This window comes from Sinohyriopsis cumingii, unplaced genomic scaffold (assembly GCF_028554795.1).
Source record: "Sinohyriopsis cumingii isolate HCF-2022 unplaced genomic scaffold, ASM2855479v2 utg000349l, whole genome shotgun sequence".
In the NCBI taxonomy this organism is placed as follows: Eukaryota; Metazoa; Mollusca; class Bivalvia; order Unionida; family Unionidae; genus Sinohyriopsis; species Sinohyriopsis cumingii.
In genome coordinates this window covers 3049528-3070599 of record NW_028315889.1, presented here as the reverse complement: position 1 = coordinate 3070599, position 21072 = coordinate 3049528, and the positions used below count along the sequence as shown (strand labels likewise).

Sequence of the window (21072 nt, the reverse complement as noted above, 5' to 3'; positions counted from 1 at the left end):
ATCAAATGTGACACAAAACTGCAGTGAATTATTCCACCCAGTTTCTTGAAGCTTTGTCTTAAATTGCTGGATGAGATACTATGGCAGGTGCACAATATCACTTGATGCTTTTTAAAATTACAGGAATCAACACTGATATAACCATGGACACACTAAGCTGTAGTTGCCCCCACCTCAGAGGAAGACAAATAAGATCAAAGGCCATAACTCAAATGAAGATAAGCAGATATAACCCATTAAAGGCACATCTAAAAAAATTATGGAATTTGCATACATCTATATACATAATGGAATCTGCATACCAGTTGGAGCAGTCAATATAGTCACAAAATATAACAGACTAGAAATTGAACTTTAAAAAAAATAAAAAAAATAAACAAGGGCCATTATTTCATTAGAAATTGCAAAAGAAAAACAAAAATGGAAAAAAACTTTCAAAAATCTGCATTGATCTGAAGCAGAGTGATTATGTAACAAACAATACAACCATATCATAAAGAAATACTGTATTTTGTACCTTGAAGCCACCCCCAACTTCTCCAAGAACATTTTCAGCTGGCACTGGTGTGTTGTCAAAATGAACTTCACAAGCTGAAAGAAGAGGGAGATCTTAAATCAGAAAAAATAGTATCTAAGATAGACACATAGTGATTTTACTTGCTTACTTTACATTCCCCATTGATTTTTCAACCTAATGGAGATGCAGATTAAAACTTTTAAAGTAAGAGTTAGTTCCATCAAATACCAAAAAGGTCAGAATGTGTATTTTTGCTCAAAAACAATCACCAATACAAATTAGGCATTTTTTTGTTGTACAAACCATGCTATTCTGGCAAAGTCGGCCACCTCATTTCCTGAGATTCCTTGCTCAGACTGTAAACACGAAAAGAGAAGAAAATGCTTACTAAAATATTAATCAATCTGGCGGGTTTCTTTCAGCTTTGAGATATTTGGTACTCATCTTTTTAAGGCTTCACCATCTCAATGTCACTCTGTAACAATGATTATGACATCCAAGGTCAATGGTCAGTGATCAAGTTTCAAATCCGCCATAGGTCTGACTGTTTAAAATTACATAATTTATGCATTTGCTCAAATAAATTTCAAGTCTTGGTAGAGATAAATGTGCATTATTTGACTCAGCCTAACTTGAAATGATGGATATGCTATTCAGCATTTTTCCTATCACAACATATGTTAATGAGCATATTGCCAATCATAAAATAATGAATGCTATGTAACCACATAACCTATTCTAGTGTGACATATGTAACCACATAACCTATTCTAGTGTGACATATATTATTCAACATCTTTCCTACTACAAAATAGTGAATGCCATCCAACAATGTAACCTGTTCAACACAACATAAGCTATTCAGTATTTCATCTATCAGACAGTACATGCTATTCAGTATTTCATCTATCAGACAGTACATGCTATTCAGTATTTCATCTATCAGACAGTACATGCTATTCAGCATTTCATCTATCAGACAGTACATGCTATTCAGCATTTCATCTATCAGACAGCACATGCTATTCAGCATTTCATCTATCAGACAGTACATGCTATTCAGCATTTCATCTATCAGACAGCACATGCTATTCAGCATTTTATCTATCAGACAGCACATGCTATTCAGTATTTCATCTATCAGACAGTACATGCTATTCAGCATTTCATCTATCAGACAGCACATGCTATTCAGCATTTCATCTATCAGACAGTACATGCTATTCAGCATTTCATCTATCAGACAGTACATGCTATTCAGCATTTTATCTATCAGACAGCACATGCTATTCAGCATTTCATCTATCAGACAGTACATGCTATTCAGCATTTCATCTATCAGACAGTACATGCTATTCAGCATTTTATCTATCAGACAGTACATGCAATTCAGTATTTCATCTATCAGACAGCACATGCTATTCAGTATTTCATCTATCAGACAGTACATGCTATTCAGTATTTCATCTATCAGACAGTACATGCTATTCAGTATTTCATCTATCAGACAGTACATGCTATTCAGCATTTTTTGCCCATCCTACAGATCAGTAAGAATTTTGTGTTCACAATGCAGTTAATCTCAAAAAATGAAATATTTGTAATGTAACATTTTAGTCCTGAACTAACCAAACTGGAAACAATTTGAAGATAAAAGGCTGCAAGAAAGTCCAAGTATGACTCGTAAAAATTAAATTCAACAATGTAGTTCATTTATAATAAAAAAACTTCTCCAATAAAAATTAAATTCAACAGTGTAGTTCATTTACAATAATAAAACTTCTCCAATAAAAATTAAATTCAATAGTGTAGTTTATTTATAATAATAAAACTTCTCCAATAAAAATCAAATTCAACAGTGTAGTTCATTTACAATAATAAAACTTCTCCAATAAAAATGAAATTCAACAGTGTAGTTCATTTATAATAATAAAACTTCTCCAATAAAAATGAAATTCAACAATGTAGTTCATTTACAATAATAAAACTTCTCCAATAAAAATTAAATTCAACAGTGTAGTTCATTTATAATAATAAAACTTCTCCAATAAAAATTAAATTCAACAGTGTAGTTCATTTACAATAATAAAACTTCTCCAATAAAAATCAAATTCAAGTGTAGTTCATTTACAATAATAAAACTTCTGCAATAAAAATGAAATTCAACAGTGTAGTTCATTTACAATAATAAAACTTTTCCAATAAAAATGAAATTCAACAATGTAGTTCATTTACAATAATAAAACTTCTCCAATAAAAAATAAATTCAACAATGTAGTTCATTTATAATAATAAAACTTCTCCAATAAAAATTAAATTCAACAATGTAGTTCATTTACAATAATAAAACTTCTCCAATAAAAAATAAATTCAACAATGTAGTTCATTTATAATAATAAAACTTCTCCAAATAAAAATTAAATTCAACAGTGTAGTTCATTTACAATAATAAAACTTTTCCAATAAAAATGAAATTCAACAATGTAGTTCATTTACAATAATAAAACTTCTCCAATAAAAAATAAATTCAACAATGTAGTTCATTTATAATAATAAAACTTCTCCAATAAAAATTAAATTCAACAGTGTAGTTCATTTATAATAATAAAACTTCTCCAATAAAAATGAAATTCAACAGTGTAGTTCATTTACAATAATAAAACTTCTCCAATAAAAATGAAATTCAACAGTGTAGTTCATTTACAATAATAAAACTTCTCCAATAATAATGAAATTCAACAATGTAGTTCATTTACAATAATAAAACTTCTCCAATAAAAATTAAATTCAACAGTGTAGTTCATTTATAATAATAAAACTTCTCCAATAAAAATTAAATTCAACAGTGTAGTTCATTTACAATAATAAAACTTCTCCAATAAAAATCAAATTCAAGTGTAGTTCATTTACAATAATAAAACTTCTGCAATAAAAATGAAATTCAACAGTGTAGTTCATTTACAATAATAAAACTTTTCCAATAAAAATGAAATTCAACAATGTAGTTCATTTACAATAATAAAACTTCTCCAATAAAAAATAAATTCAACAATGTAGTTCATTTATAATAATAAAACTTCTCCAATAAAAATTAAATTCAACAATGTAGTTCATTTACAATAATAAAACTTCTCCAATAAACAATAAATTCAACAATGTAGTTCATTTATAATAATAAAACTTCTCCAAATAAAAATTAAATTCAACAGTGTAGTTCATTTACAATAATAAAACTTTTCCAATAAAAATGAAATTCAACAATGTAGTTCATTTACAATAATAAAACTTCTCCAATAAAAAATAAATTCAACAATGTAGTTCATTTATAATAATAAAACTTCTCCAATAAAAATTAAATTCAACAGTGTAGTTCATTTATAATAATAAAACTTCTCCAATAAAAATGAAATTCAACAGTGTAGTTCATTTACAATAATAAAACTTCTCCAATAAAAATGAAATTCAACAGTGTAGTTCATTTACAATAATAAAACTTCTCCAATAAAAATGAAATTCAACAATGTAGTTCATTTACAATAATAAAACTTCTCCAATAAAAATTAAATTCAACAGTGTAGTTCATTTATAATAATAAAACTTCTCCAATAAAAATTAAATTCAACAGTGTAGTTCATTTACAATAATAAAACTTCTCCAATAAAAATCAAATTCAAGTGTAGTTCATTTACAATAATAAAACTTCTGCAATAAAAATGAAATTCAACAGTGTAGTTCATTTACAATAATAAAACTTTTCCAATAAAAATGAAATTCAACAATGTAGTTCATTTACAATAATAAAACTTCTCCAATAAAAAATAAATTCAACAATGTAGTTCATTTATAATAATAAAACTTCTCCAATAAAAATTAAATTCAACAATGTAGTTCATTTACAATAATAAAACTTCTCCAATAAAAAATAAATTCAACAATGTAGTTCATTTATAATAATAAAACTTCTCCAAATAAAAATTAAATTCAACAGTGTAGTTCATTTACAATAATAAAACTTTTCCAATAAAAATGAAATTCAACAATGTAGTTCATTTACAATAATAAAACTTCTCCAATAAAAAATAAATTCAACAATGTAGTTCATTTATAATAATAAAACTTCTCCAATAAAAATTAAATTCAACAGTGTAGTTCATTTATAATAATAAAACTTCTCCAATAAAAATGAAATTCAACAGTGTAGTTCATTTACAATAATAAAACTTCTCCAATAAAAATGAAATTCAACAGTGTAGTTCATTTACAATAATAAAACTTCTCCAATAAAAATGAAATTCAACAATGTAGTTCATTTACAATAATAAAACTTCTCCAATAAAAATTAAATTCAACAGTGTAGTTCATTTATAATAATAAAACTTCTCCAATAAAAATTAAATTCAACAGTGTAGTTCATTTACAATAATAAAACTTCTCCAATAAAAATCAAATTCAAGTGTAGTTCATTTACAATAATAAAACTTCTGCAATAAAAATGAAATTCAACAGTGTAGTTCATTTACAATAATAAAACTTTTCCAATAAAAATGAAATTCAACAATGTAGTTCATTTACAATAATAAAACTTCTCCAATAAAAAATAAATTCAACAATGTAGTTCATTTATAATAATAAAACTTCTCCAATAAAAATGAAATTCAACAATGTAGTTCATTTACAATAATAAAACTTCTCCAATAAAAAATAAATTCAACAATGTAGTTCATTTATAATAATAAAACTTCTCCAAATAAAAATTAAATTCAACATTGTAGTTCATTTATAATAATAAAACTTCTCCAATAAAAATTAAATTCAACAATGTAGTTCATTTACAATAATAAAACTTCTCCAATAAAAAATAAATTCAACAATATAGTTCATTTATAATAATAAAACTTCTCCAAATAAAAATTAAATTCAACAATGTAGTTCATTTATAATAATAAAACTTCTCCAATAAAAATTAAATTCAACAATGTAGTTCATTTACAATAATAAAACTTCTCCAATAAAAGATAAATTCAACAATGTAGTTCATTTATAATAATAAACTTCTTTAAATAAAAATTAAATTCAACATTGCAGTTCATTTATAATAATAAAACTTCTCCAATAAAAATTAAATTCACTAGTGTAGTTCATTTATAATAATAAAACTTTCTTTATTTCTTATAGTTTAGTGACATATATTCCTTGTATATATGATAATGTGAAATTATCAGTTAGACTGAGAAATACAAACTTAAAACTGCTATTTAGCAATACCATAGAAACTGCTATTCAGTACTGCAGACTGTAAGAACTGCTATTCTGCAGTGTGAATATATGAAAGGCTACAATTCTACAGCTAAGTGAGTTATTTAGAATCTTAACAGTTTCTACTCATAATGATGATACCATATTTTGATGATTAGAATTTTTCCTTATTTTGAGTATAAATATCTTATAGTTTGAAATGTTCAGCAATATCTCACTGCATTCATCAGCCACTGCTGTTGGTTCCATGATTTATAATTGTCACATCATATGATGAGACTAGTGTAGATGGGTGGTAATTCAAGCCCATAGTCCCTGTTTAGTGTTGACCTCTGCTGTCATATTTCAATTGCCTCCTCCACCTTCCTTTTCCATGTGTTGTCTTCATATGTGATGACCTTTCTCTGATTGGGAATGATGGAAAGTCCGTTTTTGCTACAGACTCTCCAATGACGTATTCTTTAATCTTTTTTTTAACACTCTGCCTGTTTTGCCAATATAGCCATTCTCACAATCATTATATTTGATATGATAAACCACACCAAAGTTTTTCAAATTTTCTGTTTTTGTTAATGAAAAAGACACATTAATTAAAGCAAGATCCTACAACATCAGTAAAAAAAAAAAAACTGATTAGCATGTTAAAACAATGGAAGAAATCCAAATTATATGAGAAACTGTACCACCATCTCTAACCCCATTGATGAAAACATACCAAAGCTATATGGGTTACCTAAAATTGACAAGAAGGATGTCCCATAGTATTGAGTTTGTACTGTATGCTTTGGCCAAATATCTAACTGTCATAGGACCTATAGTGGGACAAATGGAACACAATAGCATCAACAGCATACACATTGTCCAAAAGATAAGCTGGGACCTCGAGGTACCACCAAGAAGAAAACTGGTCTCTTATGATGAAAGCTGACTCCCTAGTCACTGATGAGACAGACTGAACTGAACACACAGAGCATGTGAATGCTGCACTATGATTAAATGGCTATCCAAAGTATGGTAGATTTTCAAATTCACAGAGAAAACAAAACCAAATAAAACCAGTAGTGACCCAAATAATGACGACATTTGTATGCCATACATTCATCAAACATCAGAATATTCAGATAATATGGGATTAATATACAATTCTTTAAAAGAACAAGTTACACCTGTGAAGGACAAAACAAAACTTGAAAAACTGTGGTGTAGTTTATCATATCAAATGTAGTGGCTGTGAGAATGACTATATTTGTGAAACATGCAAAGTGTTAGAAACAAGGATCAAGGAACACATCAGTAGAGAGTCTTCTGTAATAAATTGTAGTAAAAATGGACATACTATCATTCCCAATCAGACCAAGTCATCACACCTGACAACAACACAAGGAAAATTGATTCTGGAGGTTGCCATTTTGCCTAAAACTGCATGATTTTCATACCTAAAACCTCCAACATGTTTACTTACAAATTTCTTTATAAAAATTGCTACAATACTTATAAAATAATTCACATCTAATAATGAGAAAAAATGCTTCCCTCAGCTACCTATGACTTTAGGCATCCATTGCAAAACAGTAAAAAAGAGAATCAAGTCGAGACCCATACTGACATCTTACCTTTAAGAGCACAGATGACTACAGGCTGGTGTTCAACAGCTTTTATAGTAGCATTTGTAAACAAAATATTAACCAACTCTGATAAAAATTCAGCTACCCAATGTAACACACAAATATCTTTATTTCATATAAGATAATATCTTAATATATATTATTTTCATACTTCATTATTCAATCAATGAAAGAATAAAAATTCATCCACGAGATTTTGTCTACAGTCAAAGTATGCAGGCTCAAACTTCTCACAGCACATGACTTACGTTATACATAATATGGACCAAATGTGAGTAGATCACACATACAGATACAGCATGATGAACATTGCTTACAGTGAGAGTTAATGTTATCTACTATTGGTAAAATCGTTATTGAATAAATATATTTGCGGCAGAAAATGCATTTTGGTAAATGTATGTTTATATTGATTCAATCACTGTCCCATGCAATATTCCCCATCTGTGAGCTTGAATAGTGTACTATCTATTGGCCAATAAAGGTAACATTAAGTATTCTCATTTTATTGATCACAGTGTACTGTTGATATATTAAAAGCTATCTAGAAAATATTACTTGTCCCAATTCCATGATGATGCAAATCTTAAGACAAATATGCAAGGAAATGTGGTCTGATTGCACTATGAGACAATATGTAATCTAAAAATTCCAATTTCTGAACACATGCAGTTATAGACATGATGGAGATGTTTATCTATAAACACTTGAATTATCTGAAAGACTTGTTTATAACAGAGCGTGTGGTGTGCTTAACGAGTCTTTGTCAACTGGCTTATTGTTAATCACACGCCAGCAATATATAGTGGGACCTTAAAAAGCAGCATGACCAGTGTCTGTCGTCAATTAATTGCACATGTATCTAGCCTATATCTTATAAATTCTTGTTGCAATGATTCCTCCATCAGCATCTGCAAATGTGCATCTGGAGAATCTGCAATAATCTGTTTCATTTGCATGTGTCCTGAAACAGTTATTAAAATTAAGTAACAACTGCATGGTCTTAGCTGATAACCTAACCTGAATCTTATTAAGAATCAACTGTAACAAACTTGTTACCTTCGAAGAACTTACTATTTGATCCCCGAATTCCCAGCTTGTCTTCTGGTTTGCCACTAGACACTCCACCGAAATTTCTTTCCACAATAAATGCAGTGACTTTATCCTGTTTCTCTCCCTGTAATAACAATTAAATGATGTGTTCATGGAACCCAAATGCCCCACAAATGTGCCAGACCTAAATGCCAAACTTAACAGGACTGATGGACATATGGGTGGATATATGGATAGACAAGGGTAAAACAATATGCCCTACGATATTTGCAGTGGGATATACAAATATAATTTGATCAAATGAGTAAACAAACTAATAAATGGTTCAAGACTCTAACTGTTCAGTTCTATTTTTAACATGGAAACTAAAAGATTCTAATAGGACGTAACCTAGATATGCCCAAAACTTTTGACAAATATTTTTTTTAATGTGTGACTAAGAAATGAAGTCAGCTTGAAAAAGAATATGCACATTTCAAATGCCTGTAGTGAAACAAAATGCAGATTGATACCTTTTTAAATTCTCTACACAATAGCAAGATACTGTCAAACAAGATTTATACCAAATGCTGTGTAGTACCTGCTCCACAGAGGCATATTATGAATATCCAACAAAGTCAATGTAGCATGAAAAGTAGGGCGTTGTGACCATGTTTTGCCAGTGATAAGCAGAACTCTCTATAACAGATGCAATTTTCATGACTGTACATGCATCAATGTCAACACTAAATGCCAAAACTTAGTACTTATGCCTGCAGCAACAATAACAATGCTTTGGAAAAGTTCTACCAATGTCTTGTCTGTGCTTCACAGGTAAGGCAACTAAGGGTGCTGAAACCAACAATCTGTTCATTTCTGAGTACCAACCATCCTTAAATGATTTTTAGAGACAATCTTCTTGAGGCTTATGGCCCAGTTCGGTAAGTGTGTCTTGAAATTATGTCCCTTTATGTGTTCTCCACTACCAAAGATAATAAAAGTATAAATTACCACTTCCAGAGAGCAACTCCCTACAATGGTTATTGTACCAAGTTCAAGCCAAAAGAAAAATGAGGCATTACTGCTTGGTTTGTTAAAATTTATGTCACAACAGTCTCCAACATGAAATATGTAAATTAAAGAACTTCAAAAACATGATGTATTTTGCTAGTGAATAACAAAAGCTAAGTTTTATTTTATAAGTTTATATGTTACAGAATAAATAAAAATAATTGCAAGGTCTGAAAACTCTATAAATGGAATGTTAATTTCATTAAGGCTAAACAGAAAATACATTTCTTGAATTACAGAGATTTAACGTTTTTATGTTACTTTTAATGCATAATATTAACTTTATTTAGTTATTTAGTTATCCAAGAGGCCCATCACTCATTTTTGACTTCACATAAAATTATGACGCTTGAAACCTGTAAAATGCAGACATTATTCATGTCTGCCTGGTAATTTCTTGCAAAATGACTCAATTGAAATATTATTCTTTTGCAGCAAATGTGTGCACATTGATACTCAAAAAGAATACCTGAATTATGTATTTTTATCTCCTATCTGAATAATGAATACTGAATTGTTGTGATGGAAAAGTAAAAATCAAGATGAAAACAATGGTCGCTTTCCTGCAAAGGAGCTTTTTGTAGGTTAGCCTTTAAGCCAGTTCCAAAGTTACTTTCAGGATCCTTTGAAAGTATGTACCCAAGATGAGAAATGGCACAGTCTCAACAATGTGGAATGATGAGCATATAAATTACAACTATTGCAACCTAAATTACACATAATTGTAATAGAGGACTTAAAGGAAAACATAGTTTTCTTATCATCAGATACTTCTAAACTAAGAGTAAAAAAGGCTACATAATGAGTTTTGTGGCCCATAAATTGTACAATTTACATAACAAATATTTATCTGCTATTGTCTGAGTGCTGGAATGTTGTAGCAATTTGCTGTGATAAAAAATTAATGACGTGGTTGCAGTTCTGCCCCAAGAAATATAGCTCCATTTGCATAGAGAATTGAAATATAGCTCCATTTACATAGAGAAATGAAATATAGCTCCATTTGCATAGAGAATAGAAATGTAGCTCCATTTGCATAGAGAATAGAAATGTAGCTCCATTTGCATAGAGAATAGAAATATAGCTCCATTTGCATAGAGAATAGAAATATAGCTACATTTGCATAGAGAATAGAAATAAAGCTCCATTTGCATAGAGAATAGAAATATAGCTACATTTGCATAGAGAATAGAAATATAGCTCCATTTGCATAGAGAATAGAAATATAGCTCCATTTGCATAGAGAACTGAAATATAGCTCCATTTGCATAGAGAATTGAAATATAGCTCCATTTGCATAGAGAATAGAAATATAGCTCCATTTGCACAGAGTAGAAATATAGCTCCATTTGCATAGAGAATAGAAATATAGCTCCATTTGCATAGATAACTGAAATTTAGAGACAGTTTGCATGATGAGATAGTAATGAATAGAGGTGAAATGATACACTTGTGCAGTGTATCGATATGATTCACAATATGCAGCCTGTGATATGATACATATCGATACACATATGAACTTGATGGTCTATCCAGTCTTTGAAAGGTAGGTGGTACCCTTTCATGTATGTTGACATTCTATTCCTATTTTCAGTATGCAGACATATAAACATGTAGTTATCATATATTTATATGCAATTCTCTTCAATGAGAACAATGAGAAGATAACAACAATACTTTCAAACAGACTACCTGTTGGTTGCAGTTAGTTTTATCCAACGTTTTAGGCCATTTAATGGTGGCTCCATTTAACTCCCTTTGTTTTGTACAACATGAATGATTTGAAAACATATTATTACCAATTTTGTGTCTCAGTTACTCTTGGAAGACATTACGATGTTATCTTCAAAACAGAAGAAATAATGCAATTTCCTCATCAAGAACAAATCCAGGCATGGGAATAAGGCTAAATACCAACAAAATCATATTTTATTTCCTGTAGATACAAAAGACTGCTACAGCCACAGGTATTTGAATTTGTTACTGAAGAAGGAAAACTACTGACAACACAGTTCTATTCGACAAATTTCTTTTAACTTACACAAAGTGATAAACTTCAGCAGTTTGAAATATGTCCCATCACTCATTCTATGCAAATTTAATTTATTCAATCAGCACCTTAAGTCACTGGTTAAATATATCTGCATAAAAAAGAGAAATTTTTAAATTGTTTCCATGTTCAATTTATGGAGAGATGAAGACAGACCTCCCCCTTTATCAGAGAAACAAGGAAGGGAGGAAGAAATGGTCATAGGTCAGTATTTATTTAAACTTCAATACATCTTTCTTTGTTCCTGCTCCACTTTCTTATAGCTCTACTGAAATCAACATCTTTGACAGATGCCATCTCTAGTTGTAAAGCATTAATCTGTTAATTCTGAGCATACTCTGTTCCTTTTCTTTGTGTTAATATTGTTCAGTGCTTCTTTCTGAAAGGGGACATACACATTGCTAGTTTTATCAGCATGAATATGTTGGGAAACAGATCTTTGTGACTGTATTGTACAATTTTCCAGAGATCACAGACATTATCTTTTGGATACATCTGTTCCAAAAAAGGATTTTTCACTAACATACACTTCCTTTGTTAAATCAATAGTTTACTGACTAATGTGCCAAATTTCTTATCTGTTCCAAATTGCTGTATTAGGGTATTTAGTACATTATTGATTGTGCAGACAGAAGTATTAAAATAAATATCTTTACTTCTTAGTTGCATTTTTTAACCCTAATTTTATTCAATTTATCTTAACACTGATATGGATAAATGTATATGGTTTTGTAGCATATGATCCACAGGGCGAATTAGATTAATTTTTGAAAAAAGATTACGTTCTACTTTTAAATCATCTTATTTTAATTAGGCTTAGTATTCTGCCCTTGGTACATTTAATTTCGAAATACCACTGAAAGGGCCATGCTGTCTAATTTTTGTCCATCCAGCATGTATTTCTGACTTTATTTTAACACCATTTCAGGTTCAAAATCACTGGTATCTCCATGAACACTTTCCCAGCTCGAATAATCTGATATACTTCATAACTAAAATTATTGTTATCATCACTATCATCAGCAAGTATTTGCTGAACTAAATCATAATGAACCACACCAGGAATCAGACATTTGGGTTTTATAGGTAGCCCATATTTCAAACACGCATTTGTACAACTTTCTTCATGAATGGTTCAAACTATGCCATAATTTTTATTCCTGGGCACATTGCACTAATCAAATTTAGTTTCACAATCATTCATTTTATGCTTGAAGAACTCAGATGTGGAACAGCTGCTACCAGAAAAACAGATTTCGCGACAAGAACAGTTAAATAAAAATTGTATACTTCGCCGAGCACATTATCATATGTGGGACTTTCAACGAATTTGCAGGAGTTCTCGCATTTCACTGTTCTCTGCTTGCACAATTCATGCAATGGATACCCTGAAAGCATCTTTGGTTAAGTCAGGGGTCTCAAACACCCACCCCATGGGCTGTATGCAGCCTGCCAATCATTTCAGGGTGGTTTGAGTTTAAGACCCCTGGCTTAAGTACTTGACATAGCTAATGACTTTCTTGTGAAGTCTCTCTGTTGCTCTGCCAATACTTCCTGTTTGTCATACAGAGAATAAGCTACATTGATTTCTGATTGGTGGTTATTGTTAGACCTAGAGCAAAACAAGCAATAACCACAGATGAGAATTCAACGTAACATATTTCAACATGCAGCACACCTGTAGCGAAGCTTTCAAATCAACCAAATAAGTCCAGATACGATTCAAAGTAGAAACTTCATGTGAAAGTGGTTATTACATGGTGAGTAAAGTACTTCATTAAACATGTGGAACACATTTGGACTGTATAGTATAAGCTTAACATACTTCTGGGTTAAGATAATTAGCATGGATTGGGGGGGGGGGGATAAAGTGGAGTGGTGGTGCAGATTAGGAACCATGCCATGTTAACTTGTAGACGGCGAATGGGTATTCTCAAACAATCTTGTTCGTTTTTACTAATAAACATGAGTGCCTGTAACTGCAAATGTTGTTTCAGATGGATTATAATTTTACAGACTAACACGGGAACTAATAATAATTATTCATGACTGCTGAAGACTAAAATAACATGCTTAGAGAAAGTATCGTTTTGTATCGATTCTCCATCTCTTGTATCGATATGTGTATCATTTCAGCAAATGTATTGATGCATCAATATATCAATGAATTGTTTCACTCTAGTAACGAATCATCTCCAAAGAATGTGTTTTTCTTGGACTAGATACTATTTTTTGGCCTTTTATGGCATATTTTAAAATGTTGTAATACAAAGTGTCACAGGGGTCTCAAACTCAAAGCACCCTGAGGGCCGCATGAGGGCATTTTCAATGGTCAAAGGCCTGCACCACCTTTGTTACCTCTCATGACACCTTGTGATGCCAATCATTTTGCGGGCCACGTGTTTGAGACCCCTGAATTATCGTAACATTATCATCCCACATGTTTTTTGTTGATCTTGTGTTTATATTACTCAACACTGGTCATATCTGTGTTTTGAATATTGAATATGGAGATATTTTTTGTGTGATTTTATCAAAACTTTCATGACTGTCAAAAATCATGAAAATTTAATGTGTACAAAGGAATAGAGTACAATAATGTGTCACAGAATACCAAAATCTGAAGTGTAAAACATGCAGTCAGTTCCAAAATAGTACACTCGTGAGATTGTATCAACACGGACAATTCCCCAATGAACTGTTAAATTCAACTTATATTTAATGTAAATTCATTGTCGTAGCAAAGTCAAGGTAGATATATGCAATACTACCAGAAGATCTCTTAACTATATTTTCCATTTTGTTTCAATTTTTGATGAGAAAACCATTCAAAAATACTCCAATATCATCCCAAAGTATGTCAACTAGACAATCTGTCTCTGAAATAATTTTCAGGTATTTGGTTAATTTGTCGACCTTAATGTCTTTACAATTAGATAAATAAATTATGGTTCAGTTACTCTACATAATTAAGTAGGTATTTTTTAGTTGTTATGTTGTCCGAAAAAAGTTAATATTCTGTGTCTGAGCAACCAGGAATGTTTAAGACCATTGAACAAACATCCATTCAATATCTATTTAAGTAAGTGTGATACTCTACAGTTTTTATATGAATTCAAGGATATAAACTGTTACAAAGTTTTTTCTTAATATCATATGGTGTGGCAAGCATTTTTAAGTATATCAGTATAAACTTTAATAGATTTAAGAGCTAAGAGTTCTTATGCTCCCTGTAAGTGGCTAATGGATGCATGTTGTAAGAATGATTACTCAGCAGCTACTCTTTAAGGGAGGTAAATCACGTTATCGAACTGGCCAATATAAACTTGAAAAGATTGAACTAGGTTGTGTCAGCAGTATAATACAGTCTACATGGCTGCAATGCCATACCTAATCTTAAGTCAAAAGAAGAGAATGTACTCTCACTGCAATCAAATCATATGGCATATAATTACAGGACAACCGGAAATATGTTCAAAGAACACAAGATGCCTCACTGTCCATATTTATAAAACCCTGCATTTGTATGAAAATGAGAAACTGATCCTAATCACCAAACTTGAACCAGTCAATGAAGCATGAAATTTTGGTCACATTTACTAGAGAGATAGTGTTTTACTAATCAAGATTAATCTACACAAAAAAGCTGCATTTCTTTATGCCCAATATACTAACCCCAAAACTTACCATCACAATGTCATTTAGGCATGAAATTTAGGTCACAATGACCTACTCTGATAAGGCCCATCCATTTATCATGCTGTATGACCCTAAAACTGACCATGCCTGAAAAACTGACCTAAACTCAAGTCAATGATGCTTAAAGGTTTGATCCCAATGACCTACTTTTGTCTTGTTGCCATGACATTGGGGCTAACAATACCTTATAAACTGTGACTTAAACTTAATACTAAACTCAAGTCACTGATGCTTAAAAGTTTGATCCCAGTGACCTACTTTTGCCTAGTTGCATGACAACAGGGCTAACAATACCTTATAAACTGTGACCTAAATGCAAAACTTATACCAAAGTCACTGATACACAATGTCAGTCACAGTATCTTACTTTTGATACAATGGAGTAGCACTTACCAAGATGCATCTACATACCAAATTGCTTGAATATGGGGCTAACAATACTCATGAAAGTGACCTAAACAGACTACTCAAATAAGGTATGACAAATATACATAAAGACAGATGGACAAACAACATATACCTCTGTGGACATTTCTTGGTGTAATTCTGGTACATCTTGTATCCTACTCAACAAATGAGGCACCCCATAAAGCCCCTCAATATACTGTTGACCCTCTTGTAACACAGGTATTGTAATGGATCCCATTAAAGCACAAAATCTGTTTTATTCTTGTTATCTAATTTATTTAATCTAATTTTAGTTTTAGGAAAATGCAACCAATTAATAATAATTAAATTTTTCTATTGTCATTACGATTTACAGCAATCTGATTGGCCAGGCCCTTGTGAATTTTTTGGGTTCATACCAATTTTTTGCTAAGCCATATCCAACTGTACTACTTTTCTTTCCATAATACTCAGTGAGGACTATATATAGAATAGAGGATCACTCAAACTCAGACTTCTTATGTACAATTTTAATTATGAACCAAATACTGGACCTTTTTCAAAATAATAGAGATAAGGCATTTTGTGCTGCAATTTGTATAAAGACCTAAACATTGATAAAAATGAAGAACCAAATCGTGTTTTGTCTGAAAACAACGAAAGTCTTTGTGAATGATGACTTCTATCATGCAAGTATGGATACTGATTTTTTTTACTTAAGTGGTGGCCTTGTCTTTAACTGAGTAGTGAGTGTGGCTTAAGAAAACAACACTTTTCTCTGACTGACTGATGTATATATATCCTGAATCTTCATTATTCTGTATTACTACACCTTATGAATGAAATTCAAATATGATTAAATAAAAGAATGTTATTAAACTATGAGTTTATTTAACTATTTATGCTGTTGAATTTAATTATAAGGATTTACCATTTCTTTTTTAAAATTCAACAAAATTTGAACTTGAAAAAACTCTGTGCAAACTTTGTATGATCCTCTTTGTTGAATTAAAAAAAATATACAGTCAATCCTTACAAGAGACCTGACATCATTAACTATGTCATGGTTGAGTTTCCAACAACTCTGATGACCTTTTTATAGTATTAAGAAAAACATACTTCAGTACGAAAAAACCTCACCTATAACCCATGTAACTTGTATGGCTCTAATGGATGTTGTTACAAAGTTGGTGCATTCTAAAAATTCAATTTATTGTACAGTTAAAATCTGAGACAAAAGTTAGGACCTACCAAGCTAAGGTATTGGAATAATCCAAGTATCTGACTCTTTCTATAACAGTAGATCATATATCAATCAAAGTCTCACACCTTACAGCACACTGTTTACTAGCTTATACATGAGTACTCTCATGTTCATACATCAATCATAGTCTCACACTGTGCAGCTCAATGTTGACTAGCTTGGACCTGCATACTCACATGTACACACAACAGTCAGATGTGCACACATTTCAGCACCACCACTACCCAGACTGGCTTGGACATGACTACTCTCACAGTCATACATCAATCACAGTCTTAAACTGTGCAGTATAATGTCAATTAGCTTAATCATGCATACTCTTATGTACATACATCAGTCACACACCCTATATCCCAATGTTTACTAGCTTAGACATGCCTACTCTTATGTACATACATCAGTTACACACATTATAGCCCAATGTTTACTAGCTTAGACATGCCTACTCTTATGTACATACATCAGTCACACACCCTATAGCCCAATGTTTACTAGCTTAGACACGTCTACTCCTATGTACATACATCACACACCCTATAGCCCAATGTTTACTAGCTTAGACATGCCTACTCTTATGTACATACATCAGTCACACACCATACAGCCCAATGTTTACTAGCTTAGACACGCCTACACCTATGTACATACATCAGTCACACACATTATAGCCCAATGTTACTAGCTTAGACATGCCTACGCTTATGTACATAGATCAGTCACACACCATATAGCCCAATGTTTACTAGCTTAGACACGGCTACTCCTATGTACATACATCACACACCCTATAGCCCAATGTTTACTAGCTTAGACATGCCTACTCTTATGCACATACATCAGTCACACACCATACAGCCCAATGTTTACTAGCTAAGACATGCCTACTCTTATGTACATACATCAGTCACACACCCTACAGCCCACTGTTACTAGCTTAGACACGCCTACTCCTATGTACATACATCACACACCCTATAGCCCAATGTTTACTAGCTTAAACATGCATACTCTTGCATACTCTTATGTACATACATCAGTCACACACCCTATAGCCCAATGTTTACTAGCTTAGACATGCCTACTCTTATGTACATACATCAGTCACACACCCTATAGCCCACTGTTACTAGCTTAAACATGCATACTCTTATGTACATACATCAGTCACACACCCTATAGCCCAATGTTTACTAGCTAAGACATGCCTACTATTATGCACATACATCAGTCACACACCCTATAGCCCAGTGTTTACTAGCTTAGACATGCCTACTCTTATGTACATACATCAGTCACACACCCTATAGCCCACTGTTTACTAGCTTAGATATGCCTACTCTTATGTTCACAAAACAGTCATATTTGCACATCTGCAATACATACATCAATCAGTCTTACACTCTGTAGACACAACTAATCTCAAAGTCATGTATCAATCAATCATACTCTCTACAGCCCAATGCTGACTAGCTTAGACATGCATGCTCTCATGCAACAGAGTTGCACATGTTGCAGCACCACTACCTCCACCCTGGACTAGCTAGGTCATTACTCTCAGATTCAAATTCTTACACCCTAAAGCCCACTTAAAACTAGCTTGGACATGACTACTCTTGTAGTCATACATCAATTACAGTCACATACCCTACAGCCCACTAATGGCTAGCTTGGTCATGACCACTCATATATGGCTATTCATGAATTCACTGACAATCTACCATTCACATATACCTAATTAGATATGTTTGCTCACTCAAAAACTGAGATGATTTATCTTTGCTCACTCAAAAACTGAGATGATTTATCTGGTTATTTAGCCTATTATACAATGTTATTTCAAAATTTTATTAGATTGATTTTGACAAGTTCTTCCACTAAAGCCTTAGAGAAATTGAGAAAAGATGAAAGGTAGAACCTGAGTAAACTAACATGTTTTCACCTACTATAAAAAGGACTGAAGCTCATGTATTAAAATTATGGAGTGCACAAAATAACAGTGTAAATCAGTGACAGCAATACATGCATTAGTGTTGTAAGACATGAAGCAAAATTGACAGGAATGCCTTACAGTTACTGAATCAGGTAACCAAGCATCTTGTCATTAATACAGTGAAACCCCTTAAAAACCAAAAAACCCTCAGGCACACAAAAAGAGCAATTTTTGATTTACTGAGATTTTTGCAGATGTGAAAAAGTATGCATTTTTCCAAGCGCTAATTTGACATGTGAAAGAGAGAGATTACATATTATAGGGCCAGTGAATGGAATGTTTTGGGTCTAAAACTAATACCATACAAGATTATTCAGTTTGTCAAATTTGCAGGCAATTTGAAACAATGCTTGTTTGCATCACTAATCTTTTCCATTTTATTCTTGTTGAATTCCATTTTCTTTCAAATCTCTGAAACAGCATATGTTCCAATGCCATGTTATTCCACTTGATTCTTCAGTGTACAGTTTGGCATAGATTCATACTTAGTGTATAGTTTGGCATATATTCATACTCAGTGTACAGTTTGGCATAGATTCATACTGATCTCATTTTATTCTGTAAGAATAGTTCAATCTTACATCATTCTGACAAATGATAGTCATGGCTACTTAAATACATGTATGGAATTAAAAAAATTCCCAATGAAAATCAATTGAGTGAATCTGGCTTTTTGGATACTGTGCTGACCATCTCAATTGCAAAGCATCAAAAGTGAGACCATATGCCTAGTTAATAAACCCATAATATTTAATTTTTTTAAATAAATGTTATTTTCATCATGTATACAAAATGAATAACATCAAGCTCAGATAATAATCACAGATGCATAATGGCTTACCTACATGCATTTAGTAATGAATAATTTGCCTTAAAAGCTAGCTCTATACATGAAGCAATGATTCAAATTAGCCTAGAGGCATTTTCCAGGTCTGTCTCGCTGACATGCCTTCTACAGTACTTACTAATTGTAATTAATCTGTTTCAACATGTGTCAGGATTTTAGCAGCTAGCATACATGCCCAAGTTTCAAGTGACTTCCAGTTTTATGCATGATTTTAAAATATAAAAAACCTGAAATATGGGATCAAAATTTGTTTCAGTATTCAGAGATGAGAGGTTCAAAAAATTCAGGTCTTTAGGTGATTCCAGTATATTGAGGTTTTGGTTTTGAGGAGTTTCACAGCTTTTCTTTATTTTACTTACATTTTTAGCAGTGATGTTAACTTTGGCAAAAACAGTAAAGATATCAGCAATTCCACCATTAGATATCCATATTTTGCCCCCTGTCAGGTAGAAAGTCTTTCCATCCTCAGAAGGAACTGCTCTTGTTTGAATGGAGGCTGCATCACTTCCACTGAGAAGAAGGAACATCTGATATACAAATCATTTCACTGCCATTATGGTACACTGTGCCTTGTAACTAAAGTGCAGTTGTCCATGTCTTATCATAAGACCCCTTCCTAGAGGGGACAACTGCTGTTAAGATGTCATCTGACATTATCTGTATTCTGACAAAAGGACATTGAGAGCCTTTGTATCATAGTTGAGCATTTATATAATTGTTGAGAAAAGTACTTAAACTACCCTAGCTGTTGTGGAAAAATAGGCCTAATCCAACACATTTGAATGACTTCGAGTTTATTTTGAATGTAAGGATCTCAATCATTTATCTTATTTTTACATTCAAATATGAATCACATGCCAAGCTTGCATGCTAGTTTATTAACGGATGCTGCACCTAAATTTCAACTTACACTCAGTTTTGGTTTGCAAATAACAATCATCTAAACCTGATTTCTCTATCGTTTTCAAACATCACTACTTAACAACTTTATTACTATATTTAATCAAGAGTTTTTCCTAAAAATGTATACCATCTTTTTAGAGTATAACAGGCATATGATTATGTATGGGTAAACCAGATTTTCTTTATAATGTACACTATTTTACTTGTTGATTTTTATAGTATTTTAACAAATTATTGGCTATATCATGCCAATGGAAGCTAAGTGCCTTTCCCAAGGACACATGGACGCAATCAACCCAGGCTGGCCTAGCCAGGCACTAAACCTGAGACCATTTGAATACAAATCTGATGCTTTACCCAGGTTCCCACAATTTTTTTAACTAAAATTACCAGATCATTTTTATGTTTTTTTTTCCTTGAGGGAATGATCA

The 21072-nt window shown here is 31.8% G+C and overlaps 1 protein-coding gene across 1 annotated transcript in view; it reads right to left on the bottom strand.

Annotated features, from left to right (window-relative positions):
- Positions 1 to 21072, bottom strand: part of LOC149774333 (complex I assembly factor ACAD9, mitochondrial-like) — a 119447-nt gene that overhangs the window by 68266 nt on the left and 30109 nt on the right. Inside the window, exons 6-8 of the mRNA XM_089945441.1 lie at positions 20098 to 20248; positions 8473 to 8575; positions 518 to 591 (exon numbers count right to left, since the gene is read on the bottom strand). Coding sequence (XP_089801567.1) covers positions 518 to 591; positions 8473 to 8575; positions 20098 to 20248 — 328 coding nt within the window. The remainder of the gene's footprint in view (positions 1 to 517; positions 592 to 8472; positions 8576 to 20097; positions 20249 to 21072) is intronic.